At 42.7% G+C, this 27072-nt stretch overlaps 1 protein-coding gene across 2 annotated transcripts in view; it reads left to right on the top strand.

Moving 5' to 3' along the window:
* LOC126291554 (serine protease 1-like) overlaps positions 1-27072 on the top strand; it is a 212735-nt gene that overhangs the window by 72357 nt on the left and 113306 nt on the right. For both annotated transcript variants that reach the window (XM_049985066.1, XM_049985065.1), the window contains exon 3: positions 16268-16437. In XM_049985066.1, coding sequence (XP_049841023.1) covers positions 16268-16437 — 170 coding nt within the window. The remainder of the gene's footprint in view (positions 1-16267; positions 16438-27072) is intronic.

Here is a 27072-nt window from a genome sequence, read left to right on the forward strand (position 1 = left end):
AAATTTTGCTCTTAGCGTCGGATTTTCAAACCACAGAGCCAGATAAAATATTTCATCAATAATAAGCCAAATTACGTCCACATCGAAGGCTATATTCTATAAGCTTGCCGTTTTTTTCGTCTCGTCCACTTCATAAAATGGCCACACTTTGTCTGATAGCCACAAAGGAGCTTTGCAGTTTGATCCACAGATCCAAGCCACTTTCCTTTCAGAGGGAGCCTCTCCATGTTTTACATCATTACATAACTGAATGCCCTACAGATAATGTTTCAACATTTCCATTCTTTCACAGCCTATTACTTTTGAAATTACATCCATAGATTCATTACAATTCTGTAAAAGATCATAAATAATTAATAAAACACTTACATAGCCATTAAAACATAGAGCTTGTTGACACAGAAGTCACATTGAGTAAAACAGACAAAGAAGTCAAAGAAATCCGTTTTAGGTTGTATAGATAATAGGGTTATAGCACCGCCAAAAAGAGTAATGCCAATAATGGTTTAAATACTGGAGGAAACACAATATACTTTAAGTCCTCCAGTATGAGTAACATGTCATGATTAATAATGCAACTCCCCAAACAAATTTATATTATTTTCTGAATAGATATCGCTGTCCATTCAAGGATAAAAATAAACAATGTCATGAAATATAACTTCGCTTCATTTTACAGTGGGTATTCCACTGATCACACATTATCCACTCTGCTTCTGGAGAGACCGTGTGTTACTCTCCTCGAAGTGGGCAGGTGATTACAGTCTTCACAGCTGTTGCTATTAGCACCTTCTTCTTTGGCGCCTCCCTTTTCAGTCCTTCTTTTTGAATGACTGTTTCCCTGCTAGATATTTGTTACAAGGCGAACTGGTTAACATATTAGACTGGTTTCCTTTGCGTTTCATCGTCTCTCTAGTCTGCTTCAGAGGGCGATGAATGTCCACTGGGGATAGGTGGGAGATATTCGCTCCTGGCTTGGCGTAGAGAAAGTTATGGCTTTGGAAGGTCCTGGCTTTTGGTTTGGTGTGGTGGGAATTATATGTGCAAAAGACATTCATGTTTAGAAAAAAACAGAACACCTTGAACGACTAGAGATAAGACATTTATATTCACAGGACATGTACATCGGTATGTTCTGCAGATATCATTAGCATTTGAACCACGTCGACCCTCGGGTTCAGTGTCAACATCGATTTCGCGTCGCAACACCATATACAGGTAAAATTTGCTTGCGTCTCTCGTTGTCGCTATAAACCAAAGGTAATGGATCAGTGTGACTTGAGCAGAAGTGAAGGATGCCTCGCTGACGTATGTGCGAACTGTACAGTCAAATCAGTGAATTTGGAAGAGGACGAATTATTGGAATGAAAGAATGTGATGGATGCAGCCAGGAACCTGCTTATAATGTGGAACGAAATGTTTCGGCAGAGCAAGGGGTGTGTGCAGAATGGTTCACGGAAGACCGTGGAACACGACGAGATGGGTCAGGTCGCAGCACCCAGGCCACACAGCGAGAAGACCTTCATCTCATCCGAAGGGCATTGCGGGACAGATACGCGCCCTCTTCGGCTCTTATGCAACAGTGGAACAGTACACTATTAGGGATTGACAGTCCGCGGCCGTTTATTACAGCATGGGTTACGTGCGCATCGTCCACTTCTCCTCCTACCTTTGACGAATGTGTAGAGACATGCTAAACGGCACTGGTGTACGGAACGACGTCACTGGGGGCAGGAATAACACCAGATAGCATTTTCGGACAAATCTAGTTCCATTTGTTTGAAAATGATGGCCGCATTTTGGTTCGACACAGACAGGGGAGAGCGGCATTACAGTTACTACATTAACATGAGACATACAGCGTCAACTCAAGGCCTTGTGGTGTGGTGTGTTGTTGGGTACAACCACAAATCACAGTTGGTACGTGTCCAGGCCAGTGTGACGATACGTGAACGACATTGTGCATCCTGTAGCCATACCCTTTAAGCGCAACACCCCAAATGCAATTTTTCAACAGGACAATGCACAATTATGTCTTGCTGCACGAAAACGTGCCTTCTTGGTGTCACAGGATGTCAGGTTTTTGCCCTGGCCCATCAAATCACCACAATTGTCACCAATCGAAAATGTGTGGGTTATGGTTAGCTGGTTGTTTTAAACAGGGGACGAAGGGATCAGTCTGCTATGTCATTGGTCCTTTGATCCTATTAAAACAATTCCACAATGCTAAAAGAAAAGAGACTTACAACACAATACCGGGATAATGAAAAGACCCCAAGCACGACAGAAGGGCAACAAACACTACAATGGACAAAACAGGACAACAAAACAACAGAGGTGCAAGACACAGGTGGAAGGGATTAAAACAAGAGAGCAGATGACAATGGGTGCCTGATCAAGAGAATAAAAGAGATAAGCCAGCCACTTTGAACACATTAGAACCTACTGCCTAAAAGCAGTAGGGAGGACGACACTCAGGGACAAATGACATGCGCTAAAACTTATATAGAATGATAAAAATGGTTCAAATGGCTGTAAGCATTATCAGACTTAACATCTGAGGTCATCAGTCACCTAGACTTAGAACTACTTAAACCTATCTAACCTAAGGACATCACACACATCCATGCCCACGGCAGGATTCGAACTTGCGACTGAAGCGCCTAGAACCCCTCGGCCACAACGGCCGACGGATGATAAAAACTGGTTCACCCAAGTGTGGTCAATGTGGAGCCAACAGGGAACCACAGAGCCCCTGAGAGAGGCCTGCACAGAGGATTTCTATGGATTTGTAGTGGCATGCAGTTTGTTATACATACTGAGGGTACGCCATTCCATCTCCCAAACACGAAGAATCTTGCGGGGTAATACGGAATGCAGGTCAGTTACAGGGATGCCGATCTCCATAAGTGGTTTCCATGTAGCCTCTTTGGTCGAACTGTCAGCAAGGTCATTGCCTGGGATTCCGATGTGTCCTAGGGTCCAGACAAACATAACGACTGGACCATTCCAGGGCATAGATGGGCTCCTGGACAGTCGCTACCAAAGAATGGCGAGGGTAGCACTGGTCGATAGCTTGTAGGCTACTCAAGGAGTCACTACAGAGAAGAAATGACTCACCAGGGCACGAATGGATGTGCTCAAGAGCACGAGATATGTCTCCAGCTCTGCAGTGAAAACACTGCAGCCATCTGGCGAGGAGTGCTGTTCAGTATTTCTTCTGTGAACGTAGGCGAAGCCATCGAGCCATCTGTGTAAACCACTTCTGAGCCCCAAGATACCTCAAGAATCGAGAGGAAGCGACAGCAGAGAGCCGCAGGATTAACTGAGTCCTTAGGGCCATGCGAAGGTGCCAGACGAAGCTGTAGCCTAGGTTTACAACATAGAAGTGTATGTGAACGGACTTCGAGTAAAGATGGTAAAGGGAAGGACTCCAATTGAGACAGAAGGGATCGGACATGAACCGCAATCACTCTATCCTTGACCTGGACCATCAATGTGAGATATGAACTGCAGTGGTTGGGATAAGGAGACGGTAATTGGGATGCCCAGGAGAGCTACGAATGTGTGCAACGTAACTAGCCAGCAATTGTGCACGCCTCATTGCAATGGAGGGACTCCAGCCTCGATCGCTACACTGGTCACTGGACTCGTCCTAGAAGCTCCAGTCACTAGTGGAAATCCGCAGTCCTACACTGGGTCTAGTAAATGCAACGCTGAGAGCGGCGCCGAACCGTAGCCTAGGCTCCCATAGTCAAGGCGGGATCGAAGAAGGGCTCTGTAGAGCTGCAGCAGACTAGAGCGATCAGCACCCTAGCTGGTGTTGGTCAGCCAGCGGAGGGGATTGAGATACTACCAGCATTTATCCTTAACCTGACGAAGATGAGGAAGCCAAGTTAAGTGAGCCTCGAAAACCAGTCGTAATAATCGATATGTCTCCACTTCAGTGAGTGGATCGCCATTAAGGTACAGTTCTGGTTTCGGATGAAAGGTACAACGCCGACTAAAGCGCATGTCACACGACTTCGCAGCTGAAAACTGCAAACCGTGGGCTAGAACCCATGACTGTGCCTTGTGGATGGCTCCCAGTAGGAGCCACGCAGCAACACCAGTACTGGAGGAGCAATAGGATATGCTGAAGTCGTCTGCAAACAGAGAAGGTGAGACAGACGGCCCAGCAGTTGCATTTAGGCAGCTAATGGCCACTATAAATACTCAATATGAAGCCCTGCGGGACTCCATTCTCCTGCGTATGAGGAAAACTATGGGAGGCACCAACTTGGATATGTAAAGTACTGGACGAACGAAGTTTTGAACAAAAGTCGGGAGCAGGTCCTGGAGACCGCACTCATATAATCTAACAAGGATAAGATGTCACCAGGTCTTGTCATAAGCTTTCCTTCAATCAAAAAAGACGACAAGCAGGTATTGGTATCTGGAAAAATCTGTTCAGATGCCAGACTCGAGCGACACGAGATTATCAGCGGTAGAGTGGCCCTGGCAGAAACCAGTAGGCCCCTTGACTCCAGGAGCCAACACAGCCGCTGGCTCACCATACGTTCTAGCAGCACACAAAGAGCGTTGGTGAGGCTGATGGGCTGGTTTTTACCAGGTTTAAGCACTGGAACGATGGTGCTCTCTGCAATTGCGATGGGAGTATGCCATCACTCCAGATGCGGTTGAAGATGGTAGAACGCTGGTAGAACGACGAGAGACGTTTAAGCATCTGTGTGTAGATCCGTAGCCGAGGAGGTATGTCGGGGCAATGTGCAAGGGCACTGAGGAGTTCCCACTCAGTAAATGGAGAGTTATATGGGTCGCTGTGGTGTGCAGTGAATGAGAAGAGTTTCACTTCCATCCGCCGCTTGAGGGTGCGAAAGGGCTGGGGGTAATTCTCGAACGCCTGGGGGATAATTGTCCAATGCAGAAGCTCGAGCACAGTGCTCAGCAAAGTACACGGCGACTGCGTTTGCGTCGGAAGATAACACGCCGTTAATGTTAATGCCAGGGACACACATTGGGGATCCAATGGCTGAGACGTACCTCTCCCAAAGCTCCTGTTTACATCTTTTTATGAGCAGGCTAACATGGGCATAGAGTAATTTAAAGGTTATTAGGTGTTCCAGGGCTGGGTGCCACTCATGTAACTGTAGAGCTTGCGTACACTCTTTAATGGCCTCATCGATTTCTGGCGACCACCAAGGCACTGTAGAGCACTGTGCTTGTCCTCATCACAAAACTATGTGTAAACAGTGTGTACTATCGTATTTACATGTATGATTAGTTTAATTTCTGCATATAAAGAAAAATAATTTACGTGAAGTTCTCAACATAAATGAATAGCCTATGTTTGAGTTTTATAGAGGAAACAGAATGTCGAAGAAAATGGTTCAAATGGCTCTGAGAACTATGGGATTTAACATACGAGGTCATCAGTCTCCTAGAACTTAGCACTAATTAAACCTACTGGAACAGGGGTCTTGAACAAATAAAAAAATTGTAATAATATAATAATTATTGCATTTTGCTTGGATAAGTAATTAAGAGATTAAAATTTACGGCGTGAATTTATCGATCTTCACACGTCCGAAGATGTAGGGAACATAGCCACGGCTCATTATATATGTTTTGTAGACAAAGTCTGATATCTGACCTCAGCTTCAATCATGACAATGGAGTGACTAAAACTACTAAAACAGAGAAAAGCATACGATTAAATAAAACATGTATTCATTTCACATATACATTACCATATAAATGACACTTACGTAAAATTCTAGGTAAATCATTGCAGATAATTCACAAATGAGAGCGCCTTCTTATTTCTGCGCCTCTTTTCTGCAAATAAATATCAATATGGCTAACTGTGGAGCCACATAAAATATTACATCCTTGTAGGACAATGAATGACATAAGTGTGTAGATGCCAACTGACTGCGACAATAGAGAGGCGTTAATTCCTTTATTTTGCTTTCTCTTGTCTTAAAAAATCGATACATACAATCTAAGTTCAGTAAATGAAATATCATCTGTGCTTGAGTGCAAATGGTTCCTTAAACTGCCCTCCAAATTGCGAAGGCAAAGGTGTACCACCTGCACCTGAGCAATTTGTTGACGGATTTTATTTCTCTGCCATGAATCATAAGTTATTACGTATCATGTTTCACAGCTTCAACATACATAAAATATCATAAAATCTCATAAACCTATACAAATACATAAACAATATTTACATACAAGTTAAGTGAAAGGGAAAAGAAAAAAGAAAAATATATGATTGTATTCGAAGTTGGACCCGCGAACTCGAGTTTAAGAGTCCAGTGCGATAGCACGTAGCTATGTTGGTGCTTGCAATAATAAGATTCCCAATAACACATACACATAGACTGTAACATTCATTTCACAGTTCATATTCCCTTGTGCTTAGTCACTTTGTAAAAAAATTGCTGGGTACATAGTCCATTGTTCTCTTTCGCTTCAAAATGTCATTACACATGTTCATTCAATAAATAAAATTAATTAATGTTTTTGTGCATATTCAGAAATATGTGAACGTATTCACTGTAGAATGTCACTTGTTAGAAATGGTTTATATTGTGCTGAATTCTTTGCACTTTAAAATAAATATCACATGTCACATGTTTCGTTTACGTTCAGACGAAAGTTCTTGAAGCGTGCTTTGGAAGACGTAGTTAAAATGTGGTTTCGTCTTGGTAGGAATACATGGTGTCAGTGGTCCCATACTGACCAATAGGTGATACATCTACTCAATAACCTCCATATTTCGTCTTCCGAAAGGCGTATGTCGTCTCCTTGATGTTGTCTCGTCGCTTCATCGAAAAGTGTGCCGTGGTTTTGCGACTCACGTCACCTATAGTGTCCCATCATGAGCGCAGTGAACCGTTTTTAAAAATTTGCACACAAGTTTTTCATACATTGGTCGTTACAAAACAAAATGTTCGTTCACAACAGAGAGCACAAAACATAACAAATATCACTTAACATTGAGTACAGTGTTCTATTACATATTTACATAGATATAAAAAAAATTCTGTGAAACATGTACCATTACATTTACATGACATTGTTTGGTAATAGATACACATATTTTACATTTTTCAATTGGTTTAAACTAGATATTTACAAATACATATGGGTCAGACATAGAAAAAATTATCTTATAGGTTCAGTGTTTTTTTAATGAAGTTTCCCTTTTAAGTATATTTTCCTTTACATCAGTACCACACAATAAGTGTTCTTCCTCGTTAAATGTTTCCTGCGACATAAACATTCATAGTAGATTAGAAAACATCTTGGAGATGATCTGTCCTGGTTGTGTTCTGTCTCTGGTTGTGTTCTCAGGGGTAAGATAATTTGGTTGATAGCTCTTGCATCGAATACTAACCTGATACTTCCATTGTGTCTTTTCACTACATGCAAAGGGCTACAATAGGGAGTTTTGATGGTTCTATAATATTCCATGTAATCATTTTCTTTATTTCTTCCCAAACAGCAGGTCGCAGAGCTAGAGGTACATTGTATGACTTATGGTAATAGATTTGGTGAGGCTTGACTTCAATTGTATACATATATGTGTTGATCCTACTGGGCTTACTAGTGAAAACATCCTTATTCTTAAGTAAAATATGTTCAAGCTGGGATCTCTCCTCTTTATTAATAGCATCACATTCTGATAACTTAGAATTAATTTGTGTAAGTACATCAGTCACTACCTCACCGTGGGATACAGACTGTTGTGTGGAATCTACGTCAGTCTCCCGTATAATCTGTATGTTGTAGCCAGAACAGTGCTTGTTATGGTCTACTAGTCGAGTGTCCAAGTTCAAAACTATGTCTCTGCCTTCATACTTAAAGTAACAAATGCCTTTGGAGAAGTCTATTGTGCAGTCCTTCTCGCAAAGAAAATCAATGCCCAATATACAATTGGCAGCAAGGTTTTGGACAACTAGGAAAGGCCATTGTACGATTCCATTTCCCATATTAACAGTCACAAATACCTGCTTGTTAACCCCAATTGACTTATTACCCAATGCAGTTAACATTAAACAGTTTTAAACTGGGAACTCTGGTATCTTAAAAGTTTCCTTCACCACAGTATAAAAATTGTGAAAAATCACACTGACAGCAGTTCGTGTATCAATAATTATGTTAGTAGGTATACCTCCTACAATGCCTGAGGTGCAAGACAGTACTAATCTTTTCTTTACATTGTGACATTGTGTGTTGTCATTTATCAGATCATCAGCTAAGTTCCCATTTTCATTATATCTTAAGAATAGTGTAGGCAATTCTTATTGTGTAAATGTTAATTTTTCTTGTTTCGCTGTTTCACTAGCAAGTTTGTATTCAAACATTGTTTCTAAACTGAAGTTGCCCCACAAATGTTCCTCAGTCACGACCTGGGGCTCAGTAATGACTGCTTCTAGTTTAAACGGTTTGTCTGGTCATTGGTAAGTGTAGTTGTAGTTTCATTAGCAACCTCAATAATATTTGCATTAGGATATTGTCTTTGCCAATCGCCTGTCTGTTTTAGGGTTGGCTGATGTCATTTGTTGGTTTCTGCTGCTTGTTTGTGCAAAATTCCCTTGTGGCATCTGAATATGAGCTTGTGGTGGCGGTTGGTGTGTTTGCCACTGTCTCGCATAATACTGGTTGTTGTTCTGGTTAAAGTGCGGTGTAGGTGTTCCATAAATTGTGTAATCTGTGTTGTTATTTCTTTGCAAGCGTTTCTGCTTGCCTTTGTGTCCGTTGTCGTTTCTGTTATTCTTTCTTGAATTAAAATTGTCGTTTCTTCGTTTTTCGTACGGATTGTCTCCCTGTGTGTAGTTTCAGTTGTTGTTTGTGTGCAGCTGTGAGGTTTGGTTATTATTTTGCGTGTTTACCGTGTGTTGTGAATTTTGCTCCGTGTTTGGTAATGTAGCAATGTAGACATGTTGATTCCTGCTGCGTGAGTTGCGTGTTGGTTCTTGTTCTTCATACAGTAAATGAACTTCATCTAACTTTTCCAAAAAATATTCAAGATCGTCGTCCGGTAAGTACAGTAATTTCTCTTTAATATTAAAAGGGAAGTCTTGCTTTCAGAGATCGGATCACATCTTTTGGTTTCACTGGTTCATTAAAGAAGTGTATCATGTTTAGGTACTTCTCGAAATATCGGCACAGATTGCCGTTTTTAGGATTGAAGGGTTTGGGTTCAGTGACGTGTTTGCGGGTACGTTCCTGCACAGCGGGTGACCAAAATTTATTCAAGAAGGCGCGTTCAAACTACTCGTAAGTTACACATCTGTCGCTTTCATGGAAAGCTCAGGCAGCAGCGTCCCCTTGAATGTAATCCACAACGTGTGCAATGCGTTTGTGGTCGCTCCACGAACGTGGGAATGCGTTCCTAAAAGCTTTTATGAAGATGACAGGGTGTACAGTGTTTTTAACTGGTATAAAAGGTTGGAATTTACGGTGCTTGAATAGACTTTCTTTTTCTTTGTTACGTATTGGTCTGTTTCTTTCCGTGTACACATTGAATTCTTCCCTGTGTGTACATGGTTCTTCATCAAAATGCTAACTGTATTGTATTTCAGGTGATGGGTATCTGTTGCTATGCGTGTCAGTGTATTGTGTATTTGAGTGTTGAAATTCGTGTGTGTACATGTGTTCATTTCCGAATCGACATTTTCTTCTGTGCGTGTTAAAATGTGTAGTGGGTGTGGTATTCTGTTGTGCTTGGCATTGAGTTGTCTTTGTTTGCATATCGTCATCGATTGCTTGTCTATTGTTGTTCATGTATTTCACTACAGAATCGTGCACAATATGTGGAAATTTGTTTTGTATACATTCTTCAAAAATTATGTCTTTATGTGCTGTCCATTCTTTAAATTGTGAATTAATGCGAGAGAAATGGGTTTCAGCCTCTCTCTGTATTGTTGTGTGAATCTTTTTGTGAATTCAGAATGAGATTTTCACTCTGCAGCGGAGTGGGCGCTGATATGAAACTTCCTGGCAGATTAAAACTGTGTGCGCGACCGAGACTCGAACTCGGGACCTTTGCCTTTCGCGGGCAAGTGCTCTACCATCTGAGCTACCGAAGCACGACTCACGCCCGGTACTCACAGCTTTACTTCTGCCAGTATCTCGTCTCCTACCTTCCAAACTTTACAGAAGCTCTTCTGCGAACCTTGCAGAACTAGCACTCCTGAAAGAAAAGATATAGCGGAGACATGGCGAATTTTTCTTCGTTAATGTGGCGCATGAACAACAATAATGGAGTAAAGTTGCTTGAACACTTCCATATCTATAGCGACCAGCAATGGGGAAACGAACACATGGATCACCAGAATAACTGCACTGGTGTCGACTCGAGCATGCAGCAGTCTGAGCTATGCCCACTGATATCACTGCATGCTGAAGCCACACAGTGTGGGATCGGCTATTAGGGATGGTACTTGTCAATACCATGACACTTCACTGCAAATCTATTACACTCTTCGTTTCGCTGATTGTATTATATGGTTGATCGACGTTGCTTCTGTCTTTGTATTTCTCTCTTGGTTCTTCCTTTTGAATGTTTGCGCTAGCTTATCACATGTTGACTGCTATCACACTTCTTGGAAGCATAAGAGTCAAATTTTAATTTGTCAGCTCTTCTAAAAAAAGTACGATATTATGAAGTTAGGGGCAGCATTTTTGCTCTTCTGTCTGTTGTATGATGCACTGATTAGATTCGACATACTTTTCGTTCCATAGATTCACAGCCAGGATATCCTCAAGTAGTTAAAACACAGCAGGAAACAATAATACATGTTCTCAAAGAAAATAAGATGTTATAATAACTGTGCCACGTGTCCAAAGTGAAACTGTCCTCATGAGTGCGGAATAAATCAGAAATTCTTAAACATATTTTCACTTAAATAGTAATAAGGAACTTGTCAGACACACAAATTTACAACACCATGTGATACATACGATAATTTTGGGCTATTGTAGCCACACATTACCAAAGTGAAAAAATTGTGTGCGGGGTCTATTTACATTGACTATATTACTGCACTGAAAATCAACAGTGCCTAGATGTTACGAGACATTTAGTCCATTTATAATATAAACACATAAGTCACTTCCTCTAAGATATTGCGCAACGTTGTAGAATGACTGAGCCCCTGATAATGCGTCATAAACCAAGCATTACCAGTATTTAAAGTCTGTGTGACTGCTGGAAAGCTATTAAAATGTGTATTCTGAATAATGTTAATTTTTCTGTGCCGAACTACTGACATTGAATCTTTAGAAGAGTATTCACTTTCTTCATACCAACTGCATAAGCTGATTACTTGGAGCGAAGGAGTGTATTTTATTTATGACTAATTTCATTAACGAATACACATATTGGGAATCAGTGGTTAGTATCTGCACTTGTTTGGACAGGCCTGTGTAGGAAATTCTTAGTTGAAACAATAAATATTCGTGTCATGTTTTAGAACATGAAAAAATTAACCTGGTGTGGTGAATTACCCTAAGAAGATCCTGGATTACATTATGAAATGAAATTAAGCAAATCGTGGAACCTATTTTTATATCATCCATGTGTGGCAACATCTGCATTGAAAATAAAAATTTGTGGAGGTGCTTCAGGTGTTTCATGCTAGATTCCTAACAGTTAAATATATTATTAAAATTCAGTCCTAATTATTTAACACTGTAGATTTAGGAGTTTACAGGAATAGAGCATAGTATCTGAGCAGTTTAATAACAAAGAATTGGTTACAAGCTATTTATTAATTAATGTGAACATTTCATTAACAGATTGCCCTTAAACCATACTCCAGTGGTAATTCACTGAAATATTTGTATCAACTGGAAACAAATCAAATTTCACATTTGGGAATGTCAGTGATGAGAGTTTATATATACATATGAGAAAAGTAATGGTGTCATGTAATAAATCCTGAGTTGTATCACGCCGGATATCTTAATCCAAGATTCATTCCTAATGACACACTGCGTTACGTATGATACAACCACTCTCCACCAATTCCTGTTGCAATAAAGTATTTTAACTTGCTTATAAGCTTATTGTAATTCCCTTTGTCAAATGCTTTGAAAGACCATAAAATATACTAGTAATCAATAGTTTGTTGACTACTGAATTAAGTAAGGACTCGCTATATGTGTACATACTAGCCGGCTGCGGTGGTCTAGCGGTTCTAGGCGCTCAGTCCGGAACCGCGCGACTGCTACGGTCGCAGGTTCGAATCCTGCCTCGGGCATGGATGTGTGTGATGTCCTTAGGTTAGTTAGGTTTAAGTAGTTCTAAGTTCTAGGGGACTGATGACCACAGATGTTAAGTAGTGCTCAGAGCCATTTGAACCATTTTTGTACATACTAAGTGGTTATAATTAAACTGCACTACTCTGAGGTGTCCGGTGGCGGATGTAATTACCATACAGTAATGAAACTTGGTAGATACTACAATGTGGTAATGAAGAACCCACTTATGCTGGATACCAATTAGTTCCAGTTTCGGCTACCATTTATAATCAGGTCCTGTGAATTCATGAAAAACTTATAGGAATGTGTCACTAACTATTGCCACCAAGAACAACTCCGAAAGTATAATAGGAGCTACAAAGTTTGTGGGACAAAAGTTGCATGAGACAACGAGGGCCATAATATAACGTTGGTTTTTTGTTGCTAGGTAGCGTCGCGTCAGAGATATAAATGTCAACTTTCTTGTAAATGGGCTGCTACAGTTTGGCACTTATTTTCTGATAGTGGCTATCGAGACGAACCCAATGATGTCTAACAGTAAGGTCTTTGAAGGTCAATGAAGGTCACAAAGGTGGCATGAACGTCCATTTACAGAAGGTATCAAAGCGGTGGTGCAATCTTCTTATCATGGATTGAGCGATATTCCTTAACACATCGGCACTTATCAAAGAACATGCTCTGACAATTCTGTCTCTCATATTTTCAGGTGTAGTTGGAATGTCTTTATAAACAATGTCATTTACGAATCTCGACAAGAAAAAATCTGGCAAATGAGCCGACCACGAAACATCTCCTCCGCGTTATTCCAACGATTTGGGAATTGTCTCTGCAACTCATTTCTAGTCATCAGCGAAAAATGTGCCGGGCACCCATCATGCTGATACCACAGTCTCTTCCTTGTTCCTAAAGGTACTTCTTCCAATAATAGACCTAATGTTTCTTCCAGGAATGTGGTATACTTCCTACAACAAAGATTTCCTTCGATGAAATAGGGGCCTATAATTCTGTCCGCTACAATCCCACACCATACATTCACCGACCACGGTTTCTGGTCTGCAACCTTCCGCATTCGTCATGGATTTTCAGTTGTCCAGTAACGCATGTTATACAAATCAACATTTCCATAGTTCGTGAATGTAGCCTCGTTAGTAAATAAAATCATGTTAATAAATGTGTCATCCCTCTGAAGCTGAAGTTGAGCACATTGGCAGAATTCAGTGCGACACATACAGTCTGTACAAGTTAATTCTTGGTTGAGACTTATATGGTAAGGATGATATTTATGGCGATGCAGAGAACGAACAACACACTCTCGCTCATGTCAGAATCCCTTTCAATTTGACGTAGGCTAACATAAGGATCTCAAATCACAGTGGCAAGAGTACAAATTTCCGTTTCCTCGTTAGTAACTTTCATTTGCCGGATGGGTTAAAGATCCAGTTGTTCTCAATTTACCATAAACATATTTAAATGTACGACGTGTAGATTGAGTACGGTGAGGGTATCTTTCAGCATTTAAGTCTCTAGCTCGCACTGAATTCCGTTGGTATTCTCCATGAATGAGAAGCATATCGACTTGTTCCTCGAAGGAATACACCATTCACATTCGCTTGATTCGACGATAGTAGTCTTACCGTACCTATTACTGTTGTATTCCAAAACTGTGGAATACTGTTTACATGTCAATGGCACGTTAGAAGGATTCGAGATATTCGTCGAATATTTACTATTTACACGATATACAAGAGAGAATTGTCAGAGCATGTGATTCGCTAAGTGCCAAAGTGATAAGGAATACCACTCAATCCATGATTAGAAGGTTGCAGCACTGCATTGATACCAATGGTCATCACTTCGAACTCCTTTTGTTAAATGGGCGTTTATGCCACATTTTTGACCTTCGTTGACCTTCAAAGGCCTTACTGTTTGACATCATTGGATTCGTCTCGATAGCCGCTCTCAGTAAATAAATACCAAACTATAGCATCCCATTTAAAAAAAAAAACAAAAAACTAAGTGTGCCTTCATATCTCGGACGCGATCCCACCTAGCAACGAAAAACCAGCGTCATATTATGGCCCCCATTGTCCCATCAGCTTTTGCCCCACATAGCTCTCAACTCCTATCATACTTCGAAGTTATTAGTGACTCACACTGTATTAGGAATGGCACGTGGACAGAAAATGTCAAAAAAGCGAGGAAGGTGTAATGCTGATATTATTTTTAACCAGCAATAACAAAATTTGTTCAAGTACCAGAAACGACAACGAAATGCCGCATCCGTAAAACAACATGATCGACAGATGCTCGCACCAGTTCTGGTGGACCCTGAGTAACGTGTCTCTGTGTAATGGCCTTCAGATCAGACAGACATTGAATGTGTCCCAGGCAAACAATATCTTTTAGATATCCTCAGAGTCAAAAGTCTCACTGATTCAGATCACGTGATCTTGCAGACCATGGATTTGGAAAACTTCTGGAGATAACATAATTTTTTGAAGGTCACATTAAACAGATATTTCACTGGTGAGCGGAATAAGGTGTTGCCCCATCTTGCGTGGTTGGTTGGTTGATTTTTTTTTGTGGGGGGGGGGGGATGAGAGGGGGTCGGACAGTGAGGTTATCGATGACATCGAGTTAAGGAAGGAAGGGAAAGGAAGACGGTCATGCCCTTTCAATGGAACCATTGCAGCATTTGCCTGAAACGATTTAGGGGAATCTTGAAAAATCTAAATAATGATGGCTGGACGCGGGTTAGAACCGTCGTCCTGCCGAATGCGAGTCAGGTGTGCTAGCTTACTGTACCACCTCGCTCAGTGTTTGTGCATGAAAACAGGGTATCTACACAGTTGTGCTCTTTCAAAGCATCAGTGCGATGCTGCACAAGTAGGTTTCCAGAACACTGAGGCGCCATTGTTCACCTGACAGGTCCACTTGGTGTATTCTCTTCAAAGAAGAATGGACCGAGGATAAAGCTGCTTTTGAATCCAAGCCATACAATCACATATGGCAGGTGCAATGGCTACTCATGCACAACACCCAGTTTAACGGTGCCCAAAATACGGCAGTCTTGCGTATTCACTGTATCCTGCTGTGTAAAATCTACCTCGCCATTCCATAAAATATTTCCTGACCACATGTCATTAACTTCGTTCCAAGCCAGAAATCAAAGAGCCAGTTCAGAACGTTGCTACAGATCGTGAGGTTCCAGTTGATACAAAGTATGTATCTTGTAGGAGTACCAATATAGAAGAGAATGCAAAACTTTCCATACTGTTGACTATGGGGTGGACAATTCTCGTGACGTAGCACAGGCACTAACACTAGCCGGAGTACATCCTGTACGATCAGTAACAGCAACCACACTCTCGTTGGTAACTTCACCGGGATATGACACCTTCATCTTTCAGGAGCCATACCAAGTGCACCCGTGTTTTCGAATTTCGCTGTCGTCTTCTTCAAACCATTTAAAGGCATTTGACGCTTCCTCTGATCTTTCAGTCAGTCATACCCGCTCAATGTAGCACAGTAATTGGTGCTGTTCACATAAGACAGTTTCACTGAAAGTGCGCGGATTCTCTTCTCGATAGTCGCACTGTCCACTCACATAATGGTTTGTCAAATGAGAGTGTGGATGTCATACCGTCATACAAACCACGTGCAGTGCCAAATCTGCGTGTGACTGTCGAAACTGGAATCACTTTTTTTCCAGTTTTCAGGAATATACCACAGATAAATAACTGATTACACAAGTAACTTATTGTGTTAATAAACTCAGAATAACATTGTTAAATTAACTTCGTTGATATTGTATTTTTTTTGTGAATGTTTTTAGATATCAGAAGAGACATCTAGTACAGCTTTATAGAGAGTAGTTGTGTTTTAACCTGCTCTGTAATGTCCGTGTCTTTGGTTACCATCAGCTATACAAAGAAATTATTTGCATCGCTTGTTTGCTTTACAATTCAAAATAGATTTATTCTTGCAGCTGGAAGAAGTTTACCATTCGACTGGGAAGCGTTCGTCGGGATAGGAACGAGACCACGTCCTGGATCGTGGTCGCGCATTGGGTCGTGGCCCACCCGGACTACGACACGGAGGGCTACTACGGCCACAACGTCGCTGTCATATTCCTGCCCACGAGCGCTCCCCTCAGCAGTGAGTAGCGAAAAACCACAGTAGCGCTCTTGCTTCATAGTGAGAGCGACAGACATACACATATATACATAGATAAATTGATAGACATAGCGAGAGAGAGAGAGAGTGTAGTGACTGAGTGAATGCCGTGTATGGCAGTCTTGCAAATCAATATGTGCATTCTAAAAACTTATAGTTTGTTTTTACACAGTCAAGTCACATTAATGTGACCACCACCTATGTTGAGCGTCAATACAATAAGCAATCACAGATGGCAGGTCGTAGCATTAGCAGTGCAGGGCACATAAAGGGTATTGGGGGAGGGGGGGGGAGGGATGTGGAAACAGTGCAAATGTTACAATGCGGAAGTGAAACGATTTGTCTGACAACCAGTGCCGATATCATAATGTGGAAATGGAGCGATTTGCCTGACATCCAAAAAGGCATGATCACTGCTTTTTGGGACAAGGGTGGTAGCATTTCAGGAATGGGTAAGTTTGTTAAACGTTCACTTGCAGCCATTGTTAATACACAACATGCATGGCATAATGGCGCAGTCCAAAACTGGCGATAAGGCCACCACGGACCATGTACGAACGACGACTGCAAAGATGTGTATGGGCAAATAGATGTGCATGTGTTGAGCAACTGGCCACCCAGATTAGGCAAAGAGCTACCAACAGGGTTGCATATGGGCCTCCGCAGCAGACAGCTGGTTCATGCACCCATGAAGACTGCTGTCCATTGGCGACAAAGGCTGCAATTTGCATGCCAATACTGCAACTGGACGTCCGAGTGGCGACATGTTCCTGTTCCAGATGAAACTCGTTCTATGCTCTATCAGGCAGATGGCTGATTGGCTGTACAGCGTGGAGCGTCTGAAAGTAAACAGCGTGCAACAATCAGCAGAAAGGTCTGGGCCAGAGAACAGAGCGTAATGGTCCCAGGAGCGTTTTTGTGGCATTAAATGGGTGATCTCGCCATTCTGGAAGTCACAATAGATTAAAACAAGTATGCTTCTATCCTTGGGAGCCACCCCCCCCCCCCCCATACAGATCCTTTTCCCTCGACACGATTGCATCTACCAGCAGGGCAATGCAACAGGTCATACAGCTCACAGTGTATGTGCTTGGTTGGAAGAGCAGCAGAGTGCGTTTACTGTATCCCTTGGCAGCCAGGCTCGTTGTTTATGAAACTCAAAGAGGAACTGTGGTAACACATTGGACTGTTGGCACAATGGATCCTCAACTGAGAAACATCACGCAACTGGGCACAGCATTAGAGTTGGCATAGCTCCACATCGCTGTCAGTGCTGTCCAGAACTTCATTGACTGTCTTCCTGCATGTCTCACAGTCGTCCACACTGCAAAAGGTGCTTAGTAAGTATTTTGACAAGTGGTCACATTAATGAAACGCCACGGTGTAATATAATAGAGAGTTGTTTTTCTTTCAGTTCTTTGTTTATTCAGGTTATTTTTATGATCTTTCATAGAAATTATCTTATTGTTCAATAATGAGTAAATACCAGATGACATTAGAATAAATGTAGCCCCTGATATGGTTACATATCTGAACACTGTAAATCTTGGACGAATCTACAGATGTAAACATTTTTGTGTGTCTGTCAAATCATGTTCACTGCTCGGTTACCTTCAACAATGTGTTGCAGCACGTTGTGCATTGGGACATGTCCACAGGGTTGTCGAGGAGTTGCTGTTGAAGCCTGTCGCACTCCTGAATGCTGGCTTTCCTGAAATCATCCAGTGTGTAAAGGAAGTTCCTGCAAGTTTCATGTAAACCTAAGCGTTTTAGATTGGGTATATGTCATCACATAACTCAGACCATTCCACAAGCAGTGAACTGTCATGAGAATACAATAGGTTTTTTAATATTTCTCTGATGACTGACAGCGTGAAACCAAGGAAAGATCTCTACTCCTCCAAGGAAAGAGCTACCACACGATAACATGTCCCCTTCCAGTCCTTCATAGTGCCCAGAAGGAAGCATCTAATATGGTTTCCATGATAATGCTGCCACTGGACTGCACCACCAGATGCTGTGTTGCGCAAGTCCAAGTGGCCTAATACTATGCCTTTGAAATCCACTGATGGTGTTCTTTTGCCCCTCCCCCCACATCATCTATACTTATAAACTGGACGTAAATTCGAATATGGGAATGATACCTTCTATACCACAGCAAGGAGGTGATATGAATTGCAAACTTGTTCACTACCTGGAGCTGTATACCTGTTTTCACGAGTGGCTTGCTGTACTGTGTCGCAGCTGTTACAGTCTGCAATGGTTGACGGCAAGCACAGTCGTAAGTGAGTTACTGGCTGCAATTGATGATCCTGATGGAGCCATTTTCCATCATACCTAGGTCCTCACAGCATACACCAGACAAGGCGGCATTACATAATCCCAATGTTTGAATGACAAAGTTAGAGTGTGCGTCGCCTTGAGCCACCCTGGAAACGACTGTGAAACAGATGCGTTGATTTCACGTTGTTTGCCCATGTTATATCCAACTATCACACATATTGTGCAAGGTCCACCCATTCCAGCTACAGAGGGCTGATGACCAAGGAGTTTGGTTCCCCCCCCCCCCCCCCCCCCCGCCTCCTTAAACTAACCAACCAACCAGTTATAGGGGTAGTGTAAATATAGTCATTGTGACACAGTCAGAAACTCTACAGACGCCCTATGACTTGTAAATTAGTTTTTGGCCTTATTTGAAAGTCATGCATGATATCATCTATGATCTTGAACTATTGATATCAACAGTGACATCACCGTTATCAGTGGGAAGACCCAGTCCTTCCTAATCTCCAAAGAATCATAGTGCCTTTCACTGAAACTGAAACTGAGCCAGTGAGACTCGCTTCATCTGTTTTGGGGAAAGCTGTTTTGTCCAGCTTCAGGAGGAGGCAAAAGCAAAATGGTAGGGTCTATAACAGTCGGCATCTGGAACACCCAGTGAATGATGGCAACAAGGGACAGCAAACGAGACCAGGTACACTCAGTGTGTAGTGAACCTCATTCAACAAGTAGAAGAGACAATCCCAGCGGCCATTGAGGGAAAAGGGTGCAACAAACTGCAGATTATGGCACAACAGATGATGCCTGTCGTCTGTGCTCTGAGATAATTCTTAGGTCATTCCAGGAACTGGCAGAGAAGGTCGAGAAGACCAGTCTTGCACATGGGCTTTCTAAGAAGCTCACAAGTTGCAGCATTCTCTCCAGAGCTGATCATGTCCATTTGGTAGTGAGTAGAGTGGAAGGACTAAAGCAGAGACTGAAAGTTCTGTTAAAAACTACATTGCCACTTCCTGAACTTCCTCCATAGGGTTCAGAACTGTAGGGTCCCCCTAAATGGGTTTGGTATGAATTACAAATCAGGAGCTGCTTCTCAGGTAGCTGACTATATATGTGGTGCACACCAATAGTTTTTAGATTAGGCGACTTTCCATCTAATCCAGATAACAGCAGCTGTAGGAAACCCATAACTATCAGATACGAGCCTGATATATTTGAGAGTTGTGATGAGACGACAGACGACTCAGAAGAAGAAGAAGAAGAAGAAATGTTACGCATGGTGGTGCTCCAGGCGTAAGGATCCCCCCCAGGGGCCCGCCACTCTTTGGTGGGTCGATGATTGGCTACCACAGGGCTCCAGCCTTTGCAGCATCTTTTCCTTTCTGTTCTGCATATCTGTCCTCTTGCTATTCTTCCCTCCCTCCTGCCCCCCTCCCTCCCTTGGAGAACATGTCTGGGATGTTATTGGGAACATTATGCACTGTTCGTTGCTGACATAAGAGCAATCTCACAACTGTTTTCCATTCACTGTTACTTGCTTTGTTTCCCTTCGCTTGTCCTTCCTCCACTTCGGCGTTTGAGGTTCCTCTTTGTCTTCTTCCTCAATGTGAACTCCTAAAGGCCAGCCCATGCGTTTGGTGCGTAACAGCTGACTGGGTAACGCGCAATTCCCAGCCCTGAGTTGACAGGTAGGGTTCGCATGTACTCCCTGGTATAGGCCAGGTTCAGGGACAGGTGATTGCCTCAGCTCCTACCTTCCGAAATTGCCGGTTTTTCGCTGTATCAGGTGTTTCGGAGGTGTGATCTAAGGTGTGAACAATCACCTAAGGAGGGAGCACCCCCTTGTGAAGGGAAGGGGGCCCTTAGTTGGAAGGAGAGCGCCATCGGAGACGCTGGCAATCGTGGGGAGCTGTGCAACAAGCCATCAAACTCTTTCCTCAAGGGGCATAGTCACCAGCTACACAACTGGCAGGCTGGAAAGGACAGAAGGAACATTCCCATGGAAACGTTCTATGTTCTTCCAGCCAACCAACACCTGAGTCTTCCTCTGCTAATCGGAAAGGCTCGAAGTAGTCCAACAAAAACAAATGGTCTTCTCCTTTGTCGAATCTAAGATCCTCATCGATGGTGTCACCATGTGATACGATCGCGTGCCCAGCCTCAATGTGGCCAGTGCACACCACCAACCATTTCTCTGCGTTGGACTCCACAGACCGATAGCACAAGCGAGCTGATGCTTCTGTGGATCTCATGGAGCGGCATCCTCTTGCCTTTGTGGTTTGTAGCAGCGAGTCTTCGCATGCTGGCACATGGAAGCCACTAAGGTGACACCCTTTCATTTATTCCTCATCATGATTCTCCTCCAATGGAACGTTCGCAGTCCTCGATCCCACAACGAGGATTTACGGCTGCTTCTAGAATCACAGCGTTTTCTTGTACTCTGCCTTCAGGAAACAAAATTGCATCCTCATGACCTCTTTGAGCTTCCAAATTTCTTCCCGGTCGGTTTTGACCTTCCCCCTGAGGTTGGCATTCTGTATCATGAGAGCGTTACGCTGATCGTATGGGATGATGTTCATAGTCAGCTCATATCCCTGACCAGATATCTTCACACTGTTGTAGTTCGCCTTTTCCTTCTTCACCTGATGTTTTCCCTTTATACCATTTACATCCCTCCATCATTTTCTGTCACCAGGACAGTGTTCCTCTAGCTTATTGGGCAGTTACCTCACGCTTTCTGCTGCTTGGTGACTTTAATGCACATCATCCCCTTTGGGGTTCTCCGAGAATTTGTCAGAGAGGTGCACTTTTGGCTGATCTCCTTAATCAATGCAACCTCTTCTGCTTTAACACAGGAGTACCCATGTATCTTTCAGACTCCTCACACAATTCCCATTTGGAATTATCCTTCTGCACTGTCCAGCTTGCCCATCGTCTCGAGTGGTCCATTCTTTCTCACTCGAGCGACAATTTCCCATGTGCTATCCGTTTGCTGGCTCCTACCCCACCTGCATGCACACCCAAATGGCAGCTTAGTAAGGCTGACTGGCAGCTTTACTCCTCCCTGTCGGCCTTTGAAGAACAAGATGTCCCCAGCTGTGATGATCAAGTGGAATATCTTACAAACGTTATCCTTACCGCTGCAGAACGTTCCATTCATCACACTTCCTCTTTACCATGCCATTCCCCGTCCCTTGATGGACTGAGGTATGCCTTGATGCAGTTCGTGCATGGAGATGTGCTCTCTGCGTTTTTAACCATCATCCTACAATGTCAAACTTAATTCATTATAAACAGATGCGTGCACAGTGTCATAGCGTTCTTTGGGATAGCAAAAAAGCTAGCTAGATTTCATTCACTAGTTCTTTTAACATTTCCACTCCATCCTGTGTCATGTGGCTCTCTGAGACCAAGATCCATTCCCAAATTTCCAGCCTGACAACAGCAGACATGTCAGTGTGCACCCTATTGCTATCTCCACCATCTTGGGCTGCCATTTTTCGAAAAAAAAGGCCTTCGACATGTGAGAGTATTAAAATCCTAATGGTAAACTGCCGAAGCATTGGCAACAAAGTGCCACAGTTTCAAACGTTCATGAAAAGCAGTAAGGCTCACATAATACTAGGTACAGAAAGCTGTTTGAAACACAAAATTGATAGCAGTGAGATTTTTGAGGTATATTTGAGTGTATTTCGAAAGTATAGGTAAATGATAAATGGAGGTGGTGTATTTGTCGTAGTAGACAAGAAACTCATATCCACTGAAGTAAAAATTGAAGCTGCATGTGCGATTGTTTCGGCATAAAGTTATAATTGGATACTTCTATCGCCCACCACACTTATCTACTGATGCAGCCGAAAAATTTAAAGAAAACCTCAGTTCAGCTGTACGTAAGTTCCACAATTACACTGTAATCAGTGGCAGAGACTTTGATCATCCAACAATTAATTTGGAAAATTACAGTTTTGTTACTTGTGAGCGTGATAAGACATCCCATCAAACATCACTAAATTCCTTCTCTGTAATCTACATACAACAGATATTTAGGGCCCCATTCACAAAGGAAATATTGGAATTAATGGCAACAAATAGATGTGACCACTTTGAGGATGTACACATCGAAACTGGTATCAGTAACCATGAAACGGTTGTGGCAAGAATAATTACCAAAGTACAAATGACAGCTAAAACACGCACAAAGGTACACACGGTCAGTAAAGTAGATTAAAAAATCGGTTGTGTCGTATCTCCATGAGGAACTAGAAACTAACAGCACAGGACAGAAACACGTAGAGGAACTACGGTCAGTAAAGTAGATAAAAAAATCGGTGGTGTCATATCTCCATTAGGAACTAGAAACTTTCAGTACATGACAGGAACATGTAGAGGAACTATGGCTAAAGTTTAATAAAATGGTTGACCATGTTCTGGATAGATAAGTACCCAGTAGAACAGTTCATTCTGGGAGTGATTCTTCGTGGAATACACTTACTGTAAAGAAAATTGTGAAGAAACGGAAATCATTGCATAATTGGTGTAAAGCAAAGCGTAGGACTATGGATTGAGAGATGCCCACTGAAGTTCATTTGGCTGTCAAGAGGGCAATGTGTGATTCCTACAGTGACTATCGTAGCATAACATTGTCAAGTGATCTTTCTCAGAGTCCAAAGAAATTCTGGCCATGTTTACAGATTGTTTTTTGCACCAATGTTAGTGTCCAGTCCCTACTGGATGAGACAGGTACTGAAACTCAGGACAGCATAAAAAAAGCTGAATGCGTAACACTGTTTTCAAGTATTTATTTACCATGGAGAACTCGGGAGGATTGCCCCAGTTTAATCCTCGTACCACTGAAAAGATGAAGTTGTCAGTGGTGTTGAGAAACTTCTAAAAATGGAACAAAGCTCCAGGGCTGGATGTAATCCCTGTCAGATTCTATACTGAATTTTCGGCTGAGTTGGCCTCTCTTCTAATTATAATGTGTCGTAAATCCGCCGAACTAAAAACCATGCCCTTACCTGGAAAGAGGCACAGGTCACACCTGTCAACAAGGAGGGTAGTAGAAGTGATCACCAAAACTACCATCAAAATTCATTGACATCCGTTTCATGTAGAATCCGAAAATATATTCTGAGGTCAGACACAATGATGTATCTTGAACAGAATGACCAACTCAATGTCAACCAACATGGATTTTCGAAACATCGATCATGTGAAACCCAACTCGAAGTTTTCTCACATGGCATATTAAAAGATACGCTTATTGTTAAAAGTGAGATCATATGCGGCATCAAGTGAAATTGATGAGTGCATTGAAACTTTTTGGTCGGGTCGACCAGACATATACAACCCAAAATACAAATAATGCCTTAAGAATATGTGTTGTCGAACATGGGTTTTACCTCCAATAGTATTCTGTAAACACTGAAATTGCGCCATGGAATCGCCTCGTCTTTCTGATCCCAATTGCTTACTGTCACAAACAGTTGGTCCACTGTTAAAAAGTGACAGACGTTTGCTCTCTGTACCATAGGTGTTCTGACTGTTAACAACTGCAGTCTGTAAAGATTGGTTGTATGTATGGACTACACACATTTTAAGACACAACAGAGTCTTAAATTAATTTTGCTGCACATATATGACGTCACAAATTTCCCAAATGTTTGAAAAATTCATCGGTAATACAAAATTGGTATGTCTGCATCGATGTCTTTGGGAACTAGTTTGGTATGAAATTAACTACTTTACCTCATCTGTGACGTCACAATATTCTTAAATGCGTCATAAAATGTAATGTTTATGTTGCAGCAGTTTCAAAATGCCTAAAGTGTATTCATTATGTTGAAGCGGTTTCTAAATGTCTAAAGGGTATTCAATCTATGCCAACAGTGTGATGTATTATCTTTACATCAGAATTATTTTCCAAAGATGCCTTTCATGATTGTGAACTTAAGTATGAGTCAGGTAGAGAAGAGGAGAATGAAGACAAAGTATTACTAGAAAAATACAATCGTTAACAACTGGTACCCAAAATTATTGGGATCCGGTTGAGGTTAAGTAAAAGGACAACGTAGTACGGATGACATTATTTACTTCACCTCAGCTATGATATCACAATATTCTAAAAATGTATTAGAAGTTTACGTTGCAACAGTATCTGTGATACGTATCCAGAAAGTAAGTCTTCTCATGTTGTTTCCTTCAATGTACACGGGCACTATATGGTCAAAAGTATCCAGACACCAGGCTGAAAATGACTTACAAGTTAGTGGCGCCATCAGTTGGTAATGCTGGAAGTAAATATAAAGTTGGCCCACCCTTATCCTTGATGACAGCTACCACTCTCTCAGGCATACATCGGATCAGGTGCTGAAAGGTTTCTTGGGGAATGGCAGCCCATTCTTCACTGATTGATCGGTGAGGCCTGGCACGAAGTCGGCCTTCCAAAACACCCAAAAGGTGTTCTAGAAGATTCAGTTCAGGTCTCTGTGTCGGACAGTCCATTACAGGGATATCATTGTCGTGCACCCATTCCACCACAGGCCGTGCATTCTGAACAGGTGCTCGATCGTGTTGAAGATGCAATTAGTCTTCAACAGTGGGAAGCAAGAAGGTGCTAGAAACATCAATGTAGGCTTGTGCTGTGATAGTGCCAGGCAAAACAACAAGGGGTGCAAGCCCCTCCATGAAAAACAGTCCCACACCACAGCTTCAGAAATTTACTAATGGCACTACACACGCTGGCAGATGACGTTCATCGGGAATTCGCCATACCGACACCCTGCCATCGGATCGCCACACTGAGTGCCATGATTCGTCACTCCACACAACGATTTTCCACTGATCAGTCGTCCAATGTTTACGCTCCTTACACCAAGCGAGGCGTTGTCTGGCATTTACTGGCGTGATGTGTGGCTTATGAGCAGTCGCTCGACCAGGAGGTGAGCGTGTACGTTTTTGTGCTGTACCTGCCCCTTCACGTTTCCACCTCACTATCACATCGGAAACAGTGGACTTAGGGATGTTTAGGAGTGTGTCCGAATACGTTTGATCACATAGTGAGTTTAGCTGGAAAAATTGCTCATGCCTCACAGATCTATGACGTGACAGTCAAATGCCGCCTGGACAAGTACCATCTGTTGCCAGTACAGCACCAACAGTGCTACGAAATGGCGTCTTTTGCTCGCTCTCCCGCCGTCTTCGAGGTTCGGTCAGTGATAACGTTCCGTAACGCACAAAAGGTAACGCCCATCGAAATTCATCGTCAGCTTTGTCGGGTCTACGGGCAGACCATCATGAGCTGATGGTGCGTCGCTGGTGTAGGCTTTTTCCCGAAAGGTCTTAAAAGTGTCAACGATGGAGAGCGCACTGAGTGAGCGTCCCTCGTCATTTGGATGAGATGGTGCGGCAGCGCATCCTGGTGAACCGTCGCTTCGTGATTACGGAGCTCAGCAGCAAGTTTCCGCACATATCGTGATCCTCGATGCACGAAACTGACGCTAAGCACCTGCTGTTCAATTAATTGTGTGCCAGGTTCGTACCGAAAAACCTGACACTCGAGTACGAAACGAAGCGCGTTGGATCAGCACTGACCTTCCTGCAGTGGTGTCGAGATGGTGGCGACGAGTCCCTCGACAGGTTCGCAGCAGGCGGCGCGACGTGGATTTCTCACTGGACGCCGGAAACCAAGCAGCAGGCAATCCATTGGCGTCACAGTGGAGCCCTCGTCAAGACGAAATTCAAACAAACTCTGTGGGTGCAGAAAGTAGTGTGCAAGGTGTTCTGGGGACAGTAAGGGCATTCTGTTCACTGACTTCCTGCACAGAGGTGACACAGTGAACGCTTACCGTTACTGTGAAAAATGCGGAAACTGAACTGTGACGTGCCGTTCAGAGCAAGGGGCTTGGAGTGCTTACTGCACACGTTGTGCTGCTCAGCTCCAAACGGTTGGGCGCACAGCAACTGCTATGCACAAGTTCAGATATATAAAATACACTCCTGGAAATTGAAATAAGAACACCGTGAATTCATTGTCCCAGGAAGGGGAAACTTTATTGACACATTCCTGGGGTCAGATACATCACATGATCACACTGACAGAACCGCAGGCACATAGACACAGGCAACAGAGCATGCACAATGTCGGCACTACTACAGTGTATATCCACCTTTCGCAGCAATGCAGGCTGCTATTCTCCCATGGAGACGATCGTAGAGATGCTGGATGTAGTCCTGTGGAACGGCTTGCCATGCCATTTCCACCTGGCGCCTCAGTTGGACCAGCGTTCGTGCTGGACGTGCAGACCACGTGAGACGACGCTTCATCCAGTCCCAAACATG

This window comes from Schistocerca gregaria, chromosome 9 (assembly GCF_023897955.1).
Source record: "Schistocerca gregaria isolate iqSchGreg1 chromosome 9, iqSchGreg1.2, whole genome shotgun sequence".
Taxonomy (NCBI): domain Eukaryota; kingdom Metazoa; phylum Arthropoda; class Insecta; order Orthoptera; family Acrididae; genus Schistocerca; species Schistocerca gregaria.